This window comes from Buteo buteo, chromosome 5, assembly GCF_964188355.1.
Source record: "Buteo buteo chromosome 5, bButBut1.hap1.1, whole genome shotgun sequence".
Lineage (NCBI taxonomy): Eukaryota > Metazoa > Chordata > Aves > Accipitriformes > Accipitridae > Buteo > Buteo buteo.
This window is the reverse complement of record NC_134175.1, coordinates 7,890,919-7,911,243: the sequence shown is the minus strand read 5'-3', so window position 1 is coordinate 7,911,243 and position 20,325 is coordinate 7,890,919. Positions and strand designations below refer to the sequence as shown.

Here is a 20,325-nt window from a genome sequence, read left to right as displayed (position 1 = left end):
ATTTCTAAGCAGCACCACGCTCACAGCTGCCCTCTCCTGGCACGATGTGCCTTCTGCCAAGCTCTCTTCCTACGTCAAAAACATTTGGGTGGGTTGGAGACTTTGCTCTTGCTCAGGAATGGGGAGAAAACACAGATCAGGGCTCCCACCACATTGATCTCTGGTTTAAAATGAGCCAGGCTTCCCACACCTCCTGGGAAGGCTGGTACAGGCAGCCCTTAACTTCCAGCGATTTCTGCTGGTGCAGCTCAGGCTCTGCTGGAATAAAGGAGGCCTTGGGGACAGAGAAGGATGGAGCTTTTCCCAAGTGACTGGGACAGGGCCAGCCTCTTAATGCTCATCTCCTGCTTTAATTCCAGCATGCTCAGCTGTGTTGAGAACGAACTGTGCTGGATGGACAAAATGGAAGGAAAAGGGAAACCAGGGTCCAGGTATGCTTCTGCACCTCCACATGTCCAGCCACCCCTTAATTAATTAACTAAGCATGCTTATATGACAAAGAAAACCACAAAGACTTTTTCTGTTTTGAGTTAACAATTTAATAATAGAATTTTTTCTTTAAAAATAAAAACCTAAGCTCGTTGGGTTAGAGATCAGTAGATTTAAGTGCTTTATTTGAAGGTTGTAGCTGCGAAGCCACTCTGTGCGTTGAGGAGCGGATCAGTAGTACCGGTGCGGGGCCAGGGAGAAGGCATCACTGCATGTAGGCATAGCGCCAGTCCGTCAGGGGCACGTGTGTTTCTTTGACAGCCTGGGGAGACGTCCAGCGCAGGATGTAGTGGGGGCCACCAGGTTTGTCGTTGGTTCCTGTTTCAGAAGGAAAGAAAGTGCCAGTGACCACAAGATTGAGGACGGGGGACTTGTTGGGAGGGCGATATGGCTCAGTGTGTGGCCATGTAGGTAAGTGTTGTCTCCAGGCAGGAGTTTTTCGTCTCACCTGAGATGCGGGAGCCCCCGAAGGGCTGCTGAGCCACAACAGCGCCTGTCGACTTATCATTGATGTAGAAATTGCCGGCTGCGTTGCGCAGAAGGTTCCTGGCTTCATCGATAATTCTCCTAAGGAGGGACAGAAACAGCTGTGACCACGACAACAGCAAAAATTTATGCAGAGGCCTCTACCTTTCTATAGCAATTAAAACTGCGCAAAAAGAGCATTTGCATTTCTTTGCATGCGTTTCCAGGACCGCACATTATTTAACACACACTGAAATGGGTCGTGTATACTTAGAACTCAAATTATCCCAGTTTTGTTTTCAGTTTGTTTCTCTTTTTAAGTTTTTATGGTTATAAAATGAAGGTGATTATAACTTAAGGAGGGTCCCTCTGTGAGCTTAGCCCTCCTCCCATATACTCCAACCACTGCCTTTGGGCTAGTTTCTCACCGAAAAAGCATTTTTGGGCTGAAAAACCACTTTAGAGGCATCCCCTTCCCTCTGCAGCGGCAGGAGGCTAAAAGCAGCGTAAGCTTTGCAGGAGATGCTTTCTCTCTTCCTCACCGTGCAGCGCAGGGCTCTGGAGAGAAGCGACCTCGATGGCTCACCCCAGAAGGGGGAAAAGCATCTTTGCTGTGTCGGGATGCTGCAAGGCAGCACGGATTTTGGCACTTACTTCTCCTGGGCGAAGACTGCCCCCGTGAGGCCATAGGGCGTTGTGGTGTCGATCAGCTCCAGGACCTCCTTGTACCGCTTCTCTGGGTAGACGTACACCGTGAGGACCGGCCCAAAAATTTCCTGTACAGCAAAATAATCAAGCACTCAGCGGGGACTGCCTCCAAAAATAAGCTGTGGGCGCTTCAGTACCCGATTAGCCAAAAAAGTGACAAAGAACAACATCCCCGCACCAACTTGCTGTGCGACTCCTCTCTGTGTGCCCAGCAGACACCTCCGGATGGGACCTGCGGCCCCTTTTGCACCTTTCCTGCCCCCTCCCTGCAAACTGCTCTCACCTCTTTCATGATGGGGTCCTGTGGGTCTTTGCTCTCCACGATGCACGGCTCAATGAAGTATCCAACGCTGTCGTCGCAGCCGCCTCCTGCCAGGATGGTGAGGCTGGATGACTTCTTGGCGTGCTCGATCCATTTCTTTATCCGTGCAAAAGACTGAGAAAAAAAAAATAAAAAAAGAGTGTGGGTTTGGGGGTCTAAAAGGAGGTTTAGGCAATCCCCTTCAAGGGCTACGCTGCTCTTAGCTGGAAGAGCACTCAGGAGGAGGAGTGAGAGCTGGAAAAACAGACCTGGACACTCTGAACCTTATGTCTGAGATGATAGATAGTTTCTCAGCAAAATAACCCACTTTTCAAGAGGCACAGTGACTAAGGCATGCACTACTCCAGGAGGGAGCAAAAGCGGGCTGATAATCAGCTCTGACTAATCACTGATGTTCATACTTTGCTGTAAGCAATAAAACCCGTTTAACCTAACACTTAATGAAAGCCTGGTGGTGTTGCCTTCTTGCACTGGTAGAAACACGAGAGGTGAGCTCACCTTGTCATCAATCACTGCGGAGAAAAACGTCCCAAAGTCCTGGGCGGGCTGCAGGAAGCCAGAAAGGAGGCAATGTAAGTACATACTATGCCAAAAAGCTAACTCTGAAATTAGGAGGAGCTGAAATTCCCCAAATAACATTTCCCCACTCCAAACACACCTCTGTTTGAGGGCGCAAGCTACCCCTTTTCAATTAGTCTGCAGTATTCAGCGACTTACACAATCCTTCCTGCAGACGCTGGCTACAAGTTAATTTCTAATCACTAAAAAAAGATGAAGGGGGGGGGCACGGAGGGGCGGTGGTGGGGAGAACCAGTGGATAAAAAGCTCGGTTCAATAGGAATTAGTAGCCAGTTACCGCAGTCTCTAATCCCATCAACCACCCGCTGAGCCGCAAAGCCCTTCAGCAGCCCGGCAGCTCCGCTCACGTCTCCCACTTTGATCTTCCCGTGCTCCTCCAGCAGTTTCTCTTTGATCTGGGGCCACAGCGAGTCCGGGGCGTAGAGGCGGGAGCAAGCCGAGCATTTTTGGCCGCCGTACTCAAAGGCCGAGCGCAGGGTCCCGTTCACCACGCTGGCCACATCGGCCGAGCTGTGCACAAGGTGGAAGTTCTTGCCGCCGCACTCTGGTGCCGGAGAAGGGAGGAAAAGGGGCAAGGAAGGAGTTGTCAGGGCCGCGCCGGCTCTGAAAAGCACGAGCCACAGCCACGTCCCTTGCAAGGGTCTCGGCCAGCTCTCGCCCTGCCTGGTCCACGGTTCCTCGGGGAACAGGGACAGTGCCACAATCCCAGGGAGCGCAACGCCAGAGCTGGAACAGGCTGACAAAACTGATGGAGAAGAGACCGACCCAAGTTCCCAAACTTAGCGTGGAGGTTCTGCAACCCCAGAGAGCCACTGTCTCCCGCCCAAGTGCCAGCTCCCTACCGTAAAAGCCCACCACCCCGTGCCGGTGTGAGCCGGTGCTGTAAGCTCCTCTAAACACCCAGCGCACCCGAACGAACAAGCTTTACGCTTCTGCCAGAGAGGGTGGATAAGACGCAATTTACTGTGTCATTTGCTCTCTGCTCACAAGGAGAGGAATCCTGACCATCACTTCAGTTTCTCCCTGAGCAGGGGAAGAAACTGAACCGCCAACCCCTGCATGGCCTTCCCACCCCCCCCCCCCAAAAAAAGGTGTAAGAAGTGGCCGTTACCTCCAGCCAGGCGTGGGAAATTGCGGTAGCGATCCAGGTTTTCGGAAACCTGCTTCCAGAGCCGCTTGAAAGTCCTGGAAGAGAACGGAGGAGCTGGTTAGTGCACTCTTGCCTTTGCACAGGGGTGGCACTTGGAAAAGGCACATGTGGGTGACGTGCCCTGCTGAAGGGGACCCCAGCAAACCCCTGCATCCATCCCCAAAAGAAGGGATGCCCTGCAAGTGGAAGAGGAGATGCTAGCTGACGGCAAGACCCTTGGTCTCAAAGCCATGGCACTACACAACAACCCCCTAGTTTTAAAAATGAGAAACTGTTGCAGTGTCACAGGGAAGACCACAGGAGCGAGCATCCAGCAGAAGTTTCTGTTCTTCCCCTTTCCCCCCTTCCTTTCGGTCCTTACTGTGACAAACCCCTTGGCTGCAAAACAATAAAAATGCTAATAACCTCCCACCAGGAGGCACAGCCGCTAATACTAATTTATGAGCTTCCCACCTTTAAAGCACGGTGCTCATCAGACCATGTCCTTCACCGGTGGAGCAGGGTCCCCAGGTTTAATAGCCCGTTACGGGCTGCCAGGGCCCTCAGCGTCGCTAACACACTCCGACGCATGGGCAGAGCGCAGGTTTGCAAATCTACGTGGAGCTGGCATCGCTCTGCCAGCACAGCGCGGTTTGTCAAGCCAAATCACAGCATCTCTGGGAGACAGGGCAGTGTCACATGCAAGTTTGTCTGTTCTCTGTGCCTTGAGTTTAGCAACAGAAACTCCCTGCTATTAAACGCACTCCCTGTAGCTAGAAAACCTGGTTAGACACTTTTTTTAATCAGTTTTAAAACTGTACTTGAAATATGTTGTGTAAGGAGGGCCCATTGTCTGCCTGCTACCCTACTCAACGCTGTCCTACATGTTCAAAGGACCAGCACACGAGCACCCAGCATCATCTCAGCCAGCGGCTCCTCACCCCTCTCCCCGCTGCCGCTCCCCTCCCCAACGTACGGCACGCTGCCGGTGAAATTGAGCCCGCAGAAGTGCTCGGAGCTCGTGACGGTGTCTCCGAACACGGGCCCATCCGCCGGCACGAACTGCACGACGTTCGGAGGGAGCCCGGCTTCGAGGAGGATCTTGTAGACAGCGTAGCTGGAGAGCAGGGCAGTGTCACTGGGCTTCCACAGCACCACGTTTCCCTGGGGGAGAGGAGAAAGTCAGCACGTGAGGAAAGGCTTCAGCCCCAACGCAGGTAAGCAATTCTTAAATGCTCTGGCAAAAGCCTGTCCCGCAGCCCACAGCAGGTGGTACAGGAGCAATGGCACCTTTGGGTGCCCAAAGCATTGGTTCTGAAAATGGCCTGTGATAGCCCTGGTCAGCCGAAGGCATAAAAATCCTCCCCTTTCACAACACCGGGCCGCTGTGCCAGCCTTTCACACCCTCCCTTGCCAGGGACGCACAGTTTTGTCTTCCCTAAAGAGGAGCCGCAAAACACAGACCTGTTTTATGTCTCGGGAGATGGGACGGCGCCACTAAGAAATATGCTTACAACACTGCGAGCACTGTCAGTCACCGGCCAGCCAGAGCACTGAAATAAAACCTCACGCCCGGATTAATCGTGCACAAGCAAACACCACAATTGGCTGGAAAACACAGCACTAAAAGGCCGGTGGCGGCACCCCACCCCTTTGGCTCCACGCCACCGTCCTCCCTTCGGCTCCGTGACCTCCCCTGCGTCACCGTCACACTGCTTGGCTCCCACCGCACGTGACCGTGCAACAGGGTCACAGCCCCGGGGCAGCAGGAGGGGGATTTTTGGACTCGGTCTCAACCAGGCGCTTGCTTTGCAGGGACTCGTGGTGCAGGCAAAGCTCCTCCCCCCCCCCCCTTCCATAATCCTTCCACTCCAAACGGTGAGAAAACTGAACCACACTCTGCAAAAAATCTCCAAGCAACTGCGAAATCTAACTCGGGCCGCGGTTGGAGACTGGATGCCCTGCAGCCTGGATACCGGTGCGGTGCGGCAACTGCTCCGGTCCCAAGAAATTCCGCTCCCGACGCTGCAATGGCATTAACCACATTGATCTCTCCAGCTATTTAGGCAAGAGCAATATTTAATCCCCTGGGAAGCGCACTGTGGTGACTAAAACACTGGGGCTCTAATTAATACCCACTTATTAAGCACCACTTTCTCCTAAATTTAATTCCAGGTACCACCTGCCCCTGAGCTTGTCAAGTCACCCGCTGATGTCCTGCTCCTTTTTGCCCCAGGCCTGGGGTGAGCAGGGGGATTTCATCACCCTGCAGCAGCCCGGTGGGAATTTATCGTCCCACTCGAGGAAGGAGAGGCAGATGTACTGCAGGATGCCCAAAACAGTTCACCCAGACCTGCCAGCACAGGCTTACTCCATCCCAGCAAGATTCATCTGCTCTGGGATGAGCTTACAACCGAATGCCCCAAAGCTGAGGACCTTCCTCAAATCCCAGGGTGGGAGGAATGCATCTCCCTCCCCCAAAAAACTTCCCAGCTCTATGTTAGCTTCATGCTCTTCCCTCCTTCTCCCCTACAAAAGTGAGAGGTTCAAATGCTTCACCTTGTATATGACTTTAAAATGTGATGTCCCCACATTAAAAGCTTGGTGTTCTCCCTTATCGCAGCCTCTTCCACTTCCAACAAAGGACACTACTGCTGGAGGGACCATCTTTGGTGCCAGGATGAAATCTGAGCCTAATTAGTAAAGAGCTTAGGACAATTTTGTGGGTTTTTTTCCCAGTGCAACAATAAATTAATTAATCCTAGCTCAAATTCATCAGGTTAATACAGTCTCTCCCCAAAAGCCACCCTGCAAAGGCAGGAGGTCCCCACACTCAACAGGCACATTGGGATAGGACACGTACAGAAATGCTGTTTACCAATACTTTGACTTTTTGGACCATCTCCTGTCTCCCAGTTCGGTGCTAAATGCCAGAGCCACAACCCACCCTCTCCTACCTTTGCCCTAACACACCTGCTGTACCCAACAAATGTCACCCAAGAGGAACCTGAGCACTTACAAACTGATTACACTTTCATAACGCAACAGCACCCTGAAGCCCCGTTCACAGAGCAAGCACCACACAAGAAAATACCCAACAGCCCCCCCTGCCCCATATTTCTCATCTCCCTCCCTCCCTCCTGCAGTACCCTGACCTCCTCTCAATCTAAAACCCAGCCTAGAAGTGAAAAGACACCTTGCTTCAGAATAAAAACCCCAGAAGAGCAGGTTTGGGCAGTTTTTCCTTCTCCAACACTTCCCCCATCACACCTTGTCCATCAGTGGCCAGGTCTAAACTCCAGCCACTAGAATGCCTTCTTGTAATTAAAGACATCTGAGTCTAATTGCAAGACAGCTGATTGAATTCAAGGGGACCAACAGATGCAGGACCCCAGGTGTATCCTATTGAACAGCACCAGAGAACCAGGGAGGCCAAATTCAGCCTCGGAGAGACTAGGTCCCCCTCCCTCCCAGCCTTTCTCCAGACTGTTCTCTCCATCCCTGGCTCTCCTTAAACCCCACCACAACACTCACCATCAATGCCGGAGCCCCTGCCAGGTTGCCGCCGATTGCCGTGAAGTTGAAGGGAGAGACGGCTGCCACGAAACCCTGCGGGTGGGAGAGGAAAGGGACCGGTGGGAGCACGGTGACTCCTCTCACCGTGGCGTCACACTGCAGCTTAGGGCCAAAAAGGGAGCTCCAGAAGCAGGGGGACAGCCCCAGCCCTTCTCCTCACCTCCAGCCCCCGGTAGACCATGCTGTTGGTGCTGACGTCCACGCTGATGGGCTGGCTGTTCTCCAGCTCCAGGGCGTACTTGGCATTGAATCGGAAGAAGTCTATCAGCTCTGCAGCAGCATCGATTTCCGCCTGGATGACTGTTTTACCCTGCCGGGAGAGGTCGCGTCAAATAAAACCACCGAAGGGGAGGGCGTGGGGAGGAATGCAGCAGCCGTGAGCCGCAGCGGTGCGGCACAGCGCATCCGGATGCGGTTTGCGGGTTGCCTCTCTCACGCAGACCACGTGCTCGCTTCCGAAAGATGCGGCTTCTTGCAAGTCCCCATCCTGCAACATCTCCTTCGCACCAAGCAGAGGCAAAGGCAGCCCGTGCCCTGTGCCGGGAGATATCACATCCACCCGTGTTCCCCCACCACCCTTTAGTGCCTCCCCTGGGAAAGCCAGGGCTGCTGGGATGTTTTGCAAGGGAAACCCTGATAATCGCAGCCCACCACACCAGTTGATCTTGTTCCCATGACGCTTGACTCCCAGCTACAGCTCCCTTCCTTCTCAGCAAAGAGGCAAGGATCACTCTGTAACCCCTCGCAGCACTGGCACTTCTAACACTATGGACATTCCCACTGCCAAAAAATACCTCGGCAGCTCCTCCCGCCCTGCTTCCCCGGCTCCCCACATTCCCTCCCATCCACCCCAGCTATCCACCAGGTCAATCCCGTATCTCCCTTACCTGCCCGATCATGGTTTTGGCCAGCACTTCTGCTCGCCTCGGGCCGCTCAGCATGTCAGCCGCCTTCAGGAAGATCTGGGCTCGGTCCTGGACCGGTTTCAGGTCCCATTCCTTCCTCGCTGCCAAGGCAGCATTAATGGCTTTGTTAATGAGCTCCTGCAGAAGAAAAGGGGAAAGGCAGCAGGGAGGAACTCACCATCTCTCCGTCACCAGGTCGGAGGGGAAAGTGAGAGGCCATCCACCCCCAGGCACTACCACAGCAGCCACCTTCCCATCACAACCCCAAATTTGCAGCTCCTGGTACCAATTTGTTCCAGGATCCCTGGGAACTGAAAAGCCAGCACCCGCCAATGGAGCTTCCTTGCTCACAATGTGAGCAGCAATTAGTGTTTCATCCAGACTTCTCACCAGCAATCTCAAAGCGCATCACACCGCAAGCCTCGTAACCCCACTGCGAGATAAGGCTTGCTAAACCCAGACAAAGTGCTGTCGCTCCCCCCACCTCAAAAAAAATGAAAGGAAGAGGGAGGGCAATGAGGTGCACTCACCTTGTTGGCGTAGCAGTACTTGGCCACCTTGTGCGCATGATTAAATGGCTGAAAAGAGAAGAAAAGCCTCCGTAGTTATCAGCCCAACAGCTCTCCCTCCTGCCAGGCACATCCCCCTGCTCTGTTCTCACTTGGTAAATAAGAATTTTCCCCAAACTCACCGACAGCTGGTACCGCACCGTCGACGTCCACACCTCTTCTCCCCCGATCACACACGGGATGGATTCCGTCTTGCCCTTCAGGTCAGCAAGTGCCTAAGCGAGAGGAGGAGAGCACCGCGGTGGGACTTGCGCACGCAGACCTCCACCAGCTGCCCCCCCCCGCTCCATCCATCCTCGCCCCCAGCCCCACGAGCAAAGGGAAACCCGGGGACAGGTCTCCTTCCGTCCCCTGGGCACGGGGCGCCCGCGGGCTGGAGGGATGGGGACAGGAGTGACAACTCCCAACTGTCCCCAAAGGGAAGGAGCGGGCACTGGGCAGGACGGGGCTTCCCCCCACCTGGGGAAAGAGCCTGGGGCTGCTGTGCAGCACCAGAAGCAGAAACCAGGACCTTAAAGACCCCCCCCCAAAAACAGGCTGATCCCCTGCGGCGTTACCTTCTGAAGCGCCGCTCGCTCGGGGCTCCCTGGTTTAAACTCGAGGATCGGCTCGTTGGCCACCTCGATGGCCGAGCGGTGCCGCCATCTCCGCCTACGAGAGGAGCAAGACGGACGCTGAAATCCCCCCGGTGTCCTCGTTCCCTCCACACCCTCGCCTCCCAGTTACACGCGTTTTCCTGCTCAACGCGTTCCCTCGGCCAAACCGGCCGCCCGCGCCCAGGCACCGCACCGCGTTATCCCGCCCGCGCTCCATCCCGCCGGATAACGACGCCGGAGCTGGGAAGCGAGCCTGGACATCGTCGCCCCCGGCCAACTATCCCTTCTCCTCGCTAGGCGAAAGGTGCAGGACGAGGAATCCCGAAGGGACGCCGCGCGGGGCAGGCTCCGAATCGATCCCGTTTGCTCCAACGCCCCGACGCGCCGCCAGCTCCTGGCAAAGTCCAGGGCGCGGGGGCAAAAGGCGGGTTGGCACCGGCGTGCTCTGCCCGCTCCAGCGAGCAACTGGACCTTGGCAGCTCGGGGCCAGGAGTTTCCCAACCCGGCTTTGGTATTAAATTGCCCCCCTCAGCGAAAAAGGGGAAAAAAAGGAGGAAAAAAAGTGCAAAGGCGGGGAGGGAAACGCGGGGGAAGGTGCCCAGGGAGAAGCGAGGTCAGGCCGGGCTGGCAAAAGGGGCCTAAAGGCAACGCACGGCCAAGGGGAGCCGGCGGGTCTTCCACCCGCAACGCCCCGCCACGCGTGGAAGTGCTGCAAGGAGGGGGGTGGCGGGGGGTGGCTGCTCCTCCGCCCCCTCCCACAGGGAAGGGGGAGCCGGGGGTGGGATGGGGAGGGAGGGGAAGGGGAAGGGACCCCCCGGCACTCACCCGCCGCCCCGCAGCCCACGCAGCGCCCGCCACATCCCGGCCCCGCCGCCTTCCCCGGCCCACGGCCGCGCCCGAACCACCACCTGGGGAAAGGGGGGGGGGGGGGGAGAGGCGGCTAAGACAAACCCATAAAATTAAATATTAAAAAAAAGGGGGTGGGGGAGGGAGGGGGTTGCTGGCAGAGCGGCCCCACACCCGCGCGCTCTCTGTGCGTGGGGCGTGTCCGTCCCCACCCCCCGTGGGGCGGGAAGGTGGTGTCGTCGTCCTCTTCCCCCCCCCCCCCCACCCCCGCGGCGGTGGTTGAGCCCGGCCGACGGGGCGGCCGCGCGCCGCGGCACGTGGGGGGGGGGGGGGGGGCGGAGCGCTGGCACGAGCTAAAAATAATTGAAAGAAATTTAAAAAGAAAGAAAGAAAAAAAAAAACAACAAACCAACAAAAAAACCTCAAAGCAGAAGGAAGCGGCTGTGCCTGTACGGCGCCTGCGGGAGCGCGAACGGACCTGTGTGAGGAGAGAGAGAACAGGGAGCTGGCGCAGCTGACATTAATTTAAAAAAAGGGGGATTTTAACCCAAAACGGGGCCTGGATGGGAGCACAGGGTATTTTTATGTGCAGAAAGGGGAGCAGCACTTCAACAGGGGCAGCTGAAAGATCCTCATTTTTAGGGGAGCTTTGGAGTATTTGGGGACCCCACATCACCAGGCGTGTTTGTGTCCCCCCGCCTCACATCCCAAAAAGCAGCTTTTTCCCCTAAAAGGTATTTTTTCCAACCCCAGAATTAACACACAGAGCCATTAACCAGGAGTTTGGTATTTATTTTATAGGTTTGTTTTTGTTTTTTTTCCTTGTAACCAGAGAACGACTGTGACCCGTTTTCATCGACAAGCTCCCGCACTCCCCCTCGGCGCAGGGAAGCCCGTGGGGTACGCGACCGACGGGTCGAACGCCGAAGGATGAGCCCCGCTCCGGAGGGGCAGCACGGCTGAGGACGGACAGACGGACGGACGGACGCAGGACGGGAGACCAGAGCGGTGTACGGGGAGCCGGAGAGCAGACCTGGAAGGGGTCGGTGGGGTCGTTTTTGGCACTAAAAAAGGAAAACGGAGATAATCCGGTGGAACTCAGAGGAGTGCGAATGCTTCTGGCTCTCGCCGCGGGCGTTTCTCGGTGCCCCTGCTAAAGTGGATTAAGATTTCTGAAGCCTTTGATGGTCCGAAATCCACCGCCAGTAAGTGCGCGTACCATTTGGCCTGCTTGCAAATTCCCAGGACAGACTTCCAGCCACAGAGGAAATCGATTTACATCTCGACGCCGGAGCAAGCTTGGGAGCTGGTTCATCCTTTGTCCTTTCCTCACCAGAGATCAAATAGCATCATCAGTTCAGTCTTTTTCTTTAAAAGAAGCTAATATACAGAATATAAAGCACGATATTTACAACAGTACAGTAAACAGGTTCATTTCCACACTGATCAGTAGTCTGTTTTAATGTGTATAAAAGAAATTCTTATATGACCTAAGAGGAACTGACAAGAAGTGACACAGCATGGGGAAAGAGTCATCAATACCCTCCACTTAAACACGTTAAATAATAAATAATCATTTTTGGCAGAACTTAGCTACACACACTTTAGCCGCAGGTAAGGTGTTTTAAGGACTGAATTGTGTGTCTCTTTTGGTGAAACCACATTACACAAGAAGTGCATCTAGTGACCAAGCTTTTAATCATCCTCAACCCTCTCTAATAAGAAAAAAGAAATTTTAGGATTTCAGATGAAATCTGCACAGGGACCGTCAGTTCGGGCAGCCCACAAACCACAGGCGTTGGGTTGGTGGCACAGTGGTACTGGGGCGTTCCGCCATGGAAATGACACAGGTTTGAAGCCACCCCAGGGTTTTTAAGCATTAACATCATTATTTCCCCCAAAGACAGAGCCAGCCAGACCTACGAGCACCATCTTTGCTTACAAAAGTGCTTCACTGTTGGAGTGCCTCAAATTAGGAGGGAATCGTGATTTCTAGAAGCATTGAATACCCACTTCTTAAACACAATTTGTTGCTTCTTCAAAAGAGAAGCTTTGAAAGGCTCCCGCAAATGCGGAAGGGTCTTAAGACACTGAACTACACACAAAAACAGACAAAAAGAAATAATCAAGTGTTTCTTCACTACTCTGCCAAAGACTCGTGTTCAAGCCTTCCATGCTCCCCTCTCCAGAAACAGGTTGGCAAGGGACTGAAGAATTTGGCAGGTAGTGTTTCTAGTTCACCTCTAAACCCAGCATTATTAACACCAGGATAATATATGTTGCCATGATTGGCAATTTCTTTTCGCATTTAAAACTCAAAACTGACAGAAGTTACATTCTACTAAAAGCTTAAAATCAAGCATTTGGGTGACTTAACACTGAAGGCAGAGATTTTTAAAGCCTGCGTGTTCCCCTGCAACCAAGTCCTGGAGCAGTGCAAAAGAATAAAAAACCCAAAGTCCTGAAGCAAAATGTGGAAAATCCTCATCAGGGTATTATTACACCACGGAAGCACTATCATTTCTTAATTTTGCTGTGATAAATCGCGCTTTAAACATTCAGCTCTAAAATGAAGCACTCTCAAACGCGAAACACAATCAAGAGACTTCCCAGTATTGCAATTCTCTTCCTCACAAGCTCCAACACAAACATTCTTCCATTTTTTTCTAGAGCCAAGGGAAACATAAGGAAATAGATGCTTTAGAGAGACCGCAGCGCTGTGGCAAGGCTATGAGCACCCACTTGATCGCCGTGGCTTTTCCTCAGCCAACCTCGGACCGATGACCCAACTTGTATTTTTGCTGGCAGGAATGGTTAAGCAAAAAAACCACAACCTCATAATTAGAAGCAGCTTTAGATCTATATTCAGGCACGATTCTGATTATTTTGTTTCATCAAGTTAATTCCAATTTATACCTGTGTAGACAAACACAATTTATCTTCCAACCAGGTAGAACACAAACCCCACTCTGGGGCAGATTTTAAAACTACTGTGCTGCAATCACCCCCGGTATTAAGGGGAGCAAACGGAGGTTCTTACTGTCTCCAGCAGAATGCCTCGCAATCAGGGAAAGAAAAAAACCACCAGGGGAAACAGCAATAATTCTGCAGTTGCAGAAAAGCTGTTAACCTGTTTTTCTTTCCCTCCCCCTCTTGCTCCAAGGAAGCGATGGGCAAGTGCTTCACAGCCATACCTGTGAGGTTGTTTCTGTGTTGTCACTTGAAACTGTTTGAGAATTTGGAGTCTCATCAGAGCAGAAGATACTTTACAAGGGAATAATTGCATTTGCCAACAGAATTCTGTTTGCACTTTAAAAACCTCTAATAAAAATAGAATATATACTGTGTTTCTTATAAATAGATTACACATTTAGCTTAGATGAGTTTCATTACATTCCCCCCCGACAATTTTATTTTTTTTTAAAGAATTTTGTTTTTTCATTGTGTGAACTAATATGATAATTACTAAGTCTTTGAAAAAATGTTTGTACCACATTATTCTTTGGACATTTTTGAACAACATGCATCCACAAAAGCAACTGCCATTTGTTTACTGAAAACACTTTTTGTACAAACCCATTTTAGGAATTTGATATATTATTACACCGCTAACAAGCAAAAAAATTTGCTTCCTTGAAATCCCCTTTTAAAAAATGAGAAACAATGAGGAGGATTTTCTGATTTTAAGTCTAAAAAAGTGTCAATATGACACCGCATTAAGAATAGAAAACAAAAATAAAGTATTTACAGCTTTACAAAGGAAAAAGAAAGAGGTCATCAAAATCATTTCCAGCATTTTCACGATTTTTTTCTGGCAAGCTTTTGATCTGGTTTCTACAGAGTGGTTATACGCAAACAGAACAGGACCACTGTCAGCTAAATCAGCAGCATCGCTTGAAACTAAACCAAAGACCTCCTTAGGGAAACTATCAAGGACCAACCCTCATAACTCCCAAAAGGTTGATCCACCAAGTCCTATACAGCCTAAATGAAAATAAAACCCCAATCCCAAGTATGAAAACACCTTTTCTTCCTTAAGAATGGATTACATATGATTATAAGAAACAGACACCAACAACAGTGGTAATTTACCGTCATACACATCACCATCGTACACATTATTTCTATACCCTCTACTATAGACCCACATCCCTTACTTACACTTACCAACAAATGCCACCCTATTACAGATGCTCCTCATAATTATGGCTACAAGATAAACTGTAGGTTACAGCTAGCTTGTTTTGATAGCTGAATTTCTGCTTCTTCCCTTGGCTCTCAGTGTCAAACTGAGGATATTCTTTCCTACCCTCAGCATACCAGCTACTAGTTTCAAAAACACTCAGCCTTTTTCCTACTAGGACACTGAGTTTTAAAGAAAAAAAAAACAACCAAAAAACCAAAACAAACACCAAAAAACCAAACAGCAGCTAAGCTGGATGGCCATTAAAATTGCTCAGTTTCTCCAGTACCAAAAAGCATTTCATAATTGAGGAGAGCTGAACAACAGCCTCCGACAAGGCTGATTCACTGTGCAAGTAGATTGCTTAACAATGCCTCCACCAAAGTCACTAAAGCATTACAGACATTCAGCTTTGGCAGATGGTTTCTCAGCCTCGTGAGAAACTATGTATTAGCAGCTGAAGTTCATACAGGCTTGAAAACCTTAAGAGTACTTTATTGAAAACATGCAGTCCCAGCCCCCTCAAAAAAATATCACATCTCTTGCCCCCACCCAACCCCCCCAACTTGCAGCCCTAGCGAACACGACATTTACCACTTTGGCCACCTAAGAAATAATAGGAATGAGCACTTTGGAATAAGGTTTCTTTTCCAGAGAAAAGTTATCTACATTTATATGATGAAACAGGCTTTGAAAAAGCCCCTAACCCACACCACAAGAACCAAGAAGTTGTTAGCTACTCTATGAATAACTGCACTGAGTATTGCAATCAGTAAAGAGACCCCAAGCATATTCTTGGATCTGTTTTCTTGGACAGAAGCCATCAATTGTCGATCATGGCCTCCACATTGTGGATCCAGATGGATCATCCCAGTACTCCTCCCCACACTGAAAAACACAGGGAGCCCATTTGATTCACGTGGCCTAAAAGCACCATTGTGTCCAAGCAGGAGATGGATCTGAACAGCGATGAAACTCCAGGCAGCAACACAGGAAACTCAAATGGAGAAGACATTACTGTACCCACAGTTACAGTGTGAGCAGAAACCCTCCGAGGTCCTGCCCCTCTGTATAGCTGCGCAAGACAGAGAGGTATTTCTGCCCAGGAACGCGCCATTTGCCGAGACACTTGGGCTCTTTCTGGAAGAGAGCACCGCTGATCTATACTGGCTGTATGCTTACAATGCAACCCTGCTGATTTCAGATCAATACATAAGGGAGGCTTGGAAACAATACTCAGGAAGCTAAAAAAATTGGCCAGCTTACCTTTACGTAACACTGCGAGGGTGCTTAAATGGGGTATTTCCCTGTCCAGTCCTAGCACTGCTCCTACATAGCAGTTTCTAAGCTTCTGGCAGGAAAAAGAATACATTTGGTGTTTACTCCAAGTCTTGCAACTGCTAGTTAACTACACAGTTACCTTTAGGCAGTATTAACTACACTTTCAATCTTGGTCTAAAAAACAAACAAAAAATTATTGGCTGAGGTTTATACCCTGTTTTTACCTGGCTGAGGTGCTACAATTCCCATTAATAACCATGAACAGCTTGATGACGCCAGAGTTCCCTCAAACACCACCAAGTGATCTGACTTTTGATGCTGCTTTCTCAGTGTAAAAATACAGAAAGATCGACAAAGCCTAGGTCTTCTCACTTTCTCACAGAGAAAGCACATGGCTGTTCTTCCCTAATTCTAGGGCAGCAGTAGTTTGGGATTCATTTTACTGGACCCTAAAAAAGGATTACAGTATTTTCCAATGTTCAGCTTTTCCGAAGAACAGTGGTCTGGAACTCTCCCAATGTCATGTCTCAAGCCTACATCTATACCACCGCATGTCAGTTTATCCTGATGCTTCAACTATCCCACTCTAAACATCATGAAAGCAGCATAAAATGGAGTTACCTCCCTGTCAGCAAAGTAAAATCTGCAAACACTATGTTTTAAAAAAAAAAAATAAATCCTGAAAAAAGAAAACACAAACCAACATGGGAACTGAAGGGCTGATTCCCCTCTTAATCCAATCACTGGAAACAAAGGCATTGTAATACAACATTCCTCCTCAAAAGAAGCTCTACAGATAACTAACATGTGCAAATGTGTTTTTAGCTTTCCTTTCCCCAAGAGATAACTGTAGCCCAGCAGGGACCAAACATTCCATAAATAAGGCGAGCTTTTTTTTTTTTTTTTTTTTTTTGCATAGTAGTTTATCAGTGATAGTCCCACCCCACTGAACCCTCCTTTGTCCACCTGCTTTGCCACCGAGCTGAGACCTGCTTCTTCAGATTCTGGAGTCTAGCAGAAAGCTTGTACAAATCTCAAAGGCTCCTTCACCCAGAAAGATGGAATGAAGAAATTCCTTTCAATATTGTATAACTGCTTAATCCTAAAAGCTGTCTCTAAACCCGCTATTATTTTTAAAGGTTTACAGTTCAATTTGGAGGCATTCTGTTTTGTGCCAGTCATTGGTAATTGTACCATAATTGTCTTGGGTTTGCTTCTCATTTGCCAGCATTCCTTTTGCCAATCAGTGCAGCAGTTCAATAAAACCATCAGCATACTGAAATACCCAGAGCCTTTGCAGCACCATTCTCTGCTGCTACCAGATTTTTTTAAATAATATTTTTTATAAAAACACCTGCTATTAATATTCCACTGGAGCTCAAAGTGGCTCAGCTTGGGGCAAAGGCACAATTAAAACACCATGTTTTCTTACAGGACTCTGCATTTATGATTTGTATAACAATAGAAATTTACAGCACCAATCCTTGGGTGGGGTGGGGATGCGTGTAGGAATGAGTCCTTAGAAACCCTGTGCAAGGGCTTACAAGTCTTTTTTTTTTTCCCCCATCAGTGTATCGTTTTTTAATCTTTTCTTGTATCTTCCCTTTCACTGGAATGCACCAACTACGTATCAGCTGACCATGGGCTCCACATCCGTCTCTCTGTCCAACTCATCCTGAATTTCATCTGTGTTTCCTGAGTCACTGCTGGCTACAGAGCTGGGAGATGGAGAATTTCTGTAGAAAAATTCAGAGAAAGTTTTAGACAAAAAACTTAAATATCATTGACAGAAGGAAAAAAAAAAAAAGGAACCTTTAAAGAAAATTGTCACTTTCACTTCCCAAAACAAGTTACAATATCCTTTATTAACATTAAACTTTGAGTTTAAAGTAAATATCAGTAGCAGACTTAAGCATTCCATATGCTGCCACCCCACCCCTGTCATCTCCTACACAGACATAAAGGCTGCCCTAGGTTTACAGATGGGGAAATGGAAACTAAGTCCAGTGAATATCCTACAGAGACTCTCATCATCCATAGCACATACAGACTTGAAAACACGAAGAAAGTTTATCATCTTGTTCTTTTAAGCCAGGATGTGTACTGGGGGCAAGCAAGAGATAAGAAAAAACCCTCATAGTACAGGGTTCTTAACACATGAAAAGATTAAAAACCAAGTTCTTCATGTAAGTCCACAGTCAAGATTTAATTTGGGCTTTGGTTTAAGAGTCCTAGATCTATGACGTTAAGACTAAATGTCCGTCCAAGGTAGAGATCCCTGATTTTACCAATAGGTGTTGACTCCTCAAAAGCCTTACTGTGTGTAAGAACCCATACACTGCTACAGGGTTCCTTTTAAGACCCGTAGCTGACCCTGAATAAAACGAGATTATGTGAAGGACAAAGCTTTAGGACAAAATGATACTATTGCCTTTAAAACAACTTGGGAGGAAACAAGAGCAAAATAAATTCCTGAAGCACCCCAGGCAGAATGGTAATATCTTATTACCTGTCAGCTGAGCCTTTGATAAGCCTACGACAAGTTTCCATTTGTACATCCAGGCCCCTTTTCATACTACACATTTCCATATATTCATGAAGGTGGCGATTCATGTCACTCTTGGCTGTGGCCAATTCCAGCTGTAAGAAATAAGTGAAAATAATCAGCCTAAGGTGAGTTGCTAGCAGCTTCTCCCAGCTTCACTCAATTTTACATACTGGTGGGGATGGTAAAGCTGCCCAGAGCCAAGCCAAAACACCCACATGATGTATGTTTAACCTCAGTGTTGTACACTGCCAACGTATTCATCAGCTTACAAAGTGTATTTTAATCAGAGCTCAATGCTGTTTTTAAACAGCCCTGGAGTTTTTTTCTGCTGCTTGGCATCTTGTTTGTCAACATGCAGTAATTAATGAAAGCATATTCTAGGCAGGGCAAAGATTTTGAGAAGCTACAGCTGTTGTGTCTGGCAACCTCTGAGGCCATGTCTTGTAAAGCATTTCCCAGCATGACAGTGGACATGCAAGACAAATAGGGGAAAAATAATAATAGTGCATTTTTATTCTCCTTGTTCTGAAGGTTCTCTCTCCACCAGCTACAGATTTATGCTTACTCAATAATAATGCTGTATAGAGAATGGTATTTAGAAAATATCCCAAGGGTATGTCAAAGGAAAACGCCTTTACATTCTTAGACATATAGACATTCCATCTTTCCTCTGTGGGTATACCGGACCAGAACACTCTGCGCGTTTTCATCCAGTAGAAACAATTCATATTGCCATGAACCACTTCCTTACCTCTATTTGCCCTATTGTTTCTTGGTATTCCTTGTCTCTCGTTTTAAAGAAAGACTCTGTTTCGTGGATCAAGTTTCCCAGGTTTTCTTCCTGCAGGGGAAAGGAGGACACATAGAATTAGCAAGAAACTAACAAGGAATTCAGTAGCAGACTGAAGATTTTCTTACTTAACCTCACTCAGAAATGCAGGCTGTTATGCTCTTTCACACAAAGTTTGGTGGGTTTTTTTTAATACATTTTTACATAGGCAACAAATATTCTGCTTCTTAAGACTAGCATACCAGGAAACACATTTTTGTACCATGACCATGGCTTTGTACACACAAAGATCAAGTCTCTGATCAAGGAACCTACAGACCAAGGCTCTAGCAATTCAACACAGATACCTGATGCATACCAAAGAACCAAAACCATGGATTTTCCTGAACCTTTTGCAGTCTGATCACACTTAGATTGTAATCGCTCTCCAGCCATGAAACTAAATTTTTCCTTGCACTGACCACCCCACTACTTACAGCTTTGCACTGGAATTCTCATTCTCCAATTACATATTATTACTCTCAAGTCCATTCAGTCTCCATTACCTCACATGTATGCTCTGCATGCATTGTTTCCTATTGAAATTTTTCACTTAACCGCTAGATAAAGCAAGCTCACTCCAGCACACTACCGATGAAAATATCACACTTAAGAACGCATGCTGTCCCACAGGAAACATCCTGCCAGACAACAGCCCCTGTATCATCGCTTTGGATTGACAGTACAGTCTGGGCTACAAAAGATATAGCACTATTTCATGCTGTCACAAAGAGACTAAAACAATGTCATTGTTCTCTCTTTCATGTTATTACCTACCTCCCTTTTCCAGAAAAAAATTATCATCAATTTAATGCAACTGCACTGATAAGCATTAATTATGTTTCCATCCTTTGGCCATATCTGTGGCAGCTTTATCAGGACCATACCTGGTATTCAACGTCAGGCTAACCAGCCTATTAGTTACAAGAATCATTCCACTTATCCTTTTATATGCACAAGCGCTTTAAAGAGGAAGGTCATAAAAGAAGGTGGCTAGGGCACCGCGTAAGAACTTGAAAGGAATAAAGCCAGTAGAAGGAAGATTCAGGCATGTAAAGCACTATGTTAAAGACCAGGCACAGACGGAGCAGTCTTTATTCTGAATCTCCATCTACAAGACAAATCTACCCTTTCCTTGTATAATTTTCATTTAGAAGGATTTAAGCTTCTTAAAACCTTTAGAGTTTTCGCACGGAAGGTCTGAGTTCGGCAATATTCCTCTGATAGCTGTGCTTATACATGCACACATGGGTATATGCAAATAAATCTGTCACTAATTCCAGCACATGGTTACACATTA

At 48.7% G+C, this 20,325-nt stretch overlaps 2 protein-coding genes across 3 annotated transcripts in view; both read right to left on the bottom strand.

The window, feature by feature from the left end:
• Window positions 1-515: 515 nt before the first annotated feature.
• ALDH4A1 (aldehyde dehydrogenase 4 family member A1) lies at window positions 516-10,310 on the bottom strand. The gene is made up of 15 exons (XM_075027525.1): window positions 10,164-10,310; window positions 9,300-9,393; window positions 8,865-8,957; window positions 8,704-8,751; window positions 8,156-8,311; window positions 7,429-7,578; window positions 7,227-7,301; window positions 4,669-4,856; window positions 3,675-3,748; window positions 2,911-3,107; window positions 2,483-2,530; window positions 1,946-2,098; window positions 1,609-1,730; window positions 938-1,056; window positions 516-807 (listed from the first exon to the last, which is right to left on the bottom strand). Exons 1-15 carry the CDS (start codon window positions 10,196-10,198, stop codon window positions 695-697), a joined length of 1,665 nt encoding a protein of 554 aa, XP_074883626.1. The 5' UTR covers window positions 10,199-10,310; the 3' UTR covers window positions 516-694.
• A 205-nt stretch (window positions 10,311-10,515) lies between these two features.
• The window catches only part of IFFO2 (intermediate filament family orphan 2), a 44,277-nt gene continuing 34,467 nt past the window's right edge, over window positions 10,516-20,325 (bottom strand). The window contains exons 6-8 of one of the 2 annotated variants that reach the window (XM_075027527.1): window positions 18,948-19,037; window positions 18,158-18,288; window positions 10,516-17,384 (exon numbers count right to left, since the gene is read on the bottom strand). In XM_075027527.1, the coding sequence (XP_074883628.1) occupies window positions 17,279-17,384; window positions 18,158-18,288; window positions 18,948-19,037 (327 nt within the window). In that variant the 3' untranslated portion in view covers window positions 10,516-17,278. The remainder of the gene's footprint in view (window positions 17,385-18,157; window positions 18,289-18,947; window positions 19,038-20,325) is intronic. The other variant, XM_075027526.1, reaches the window with a different exon arrangement.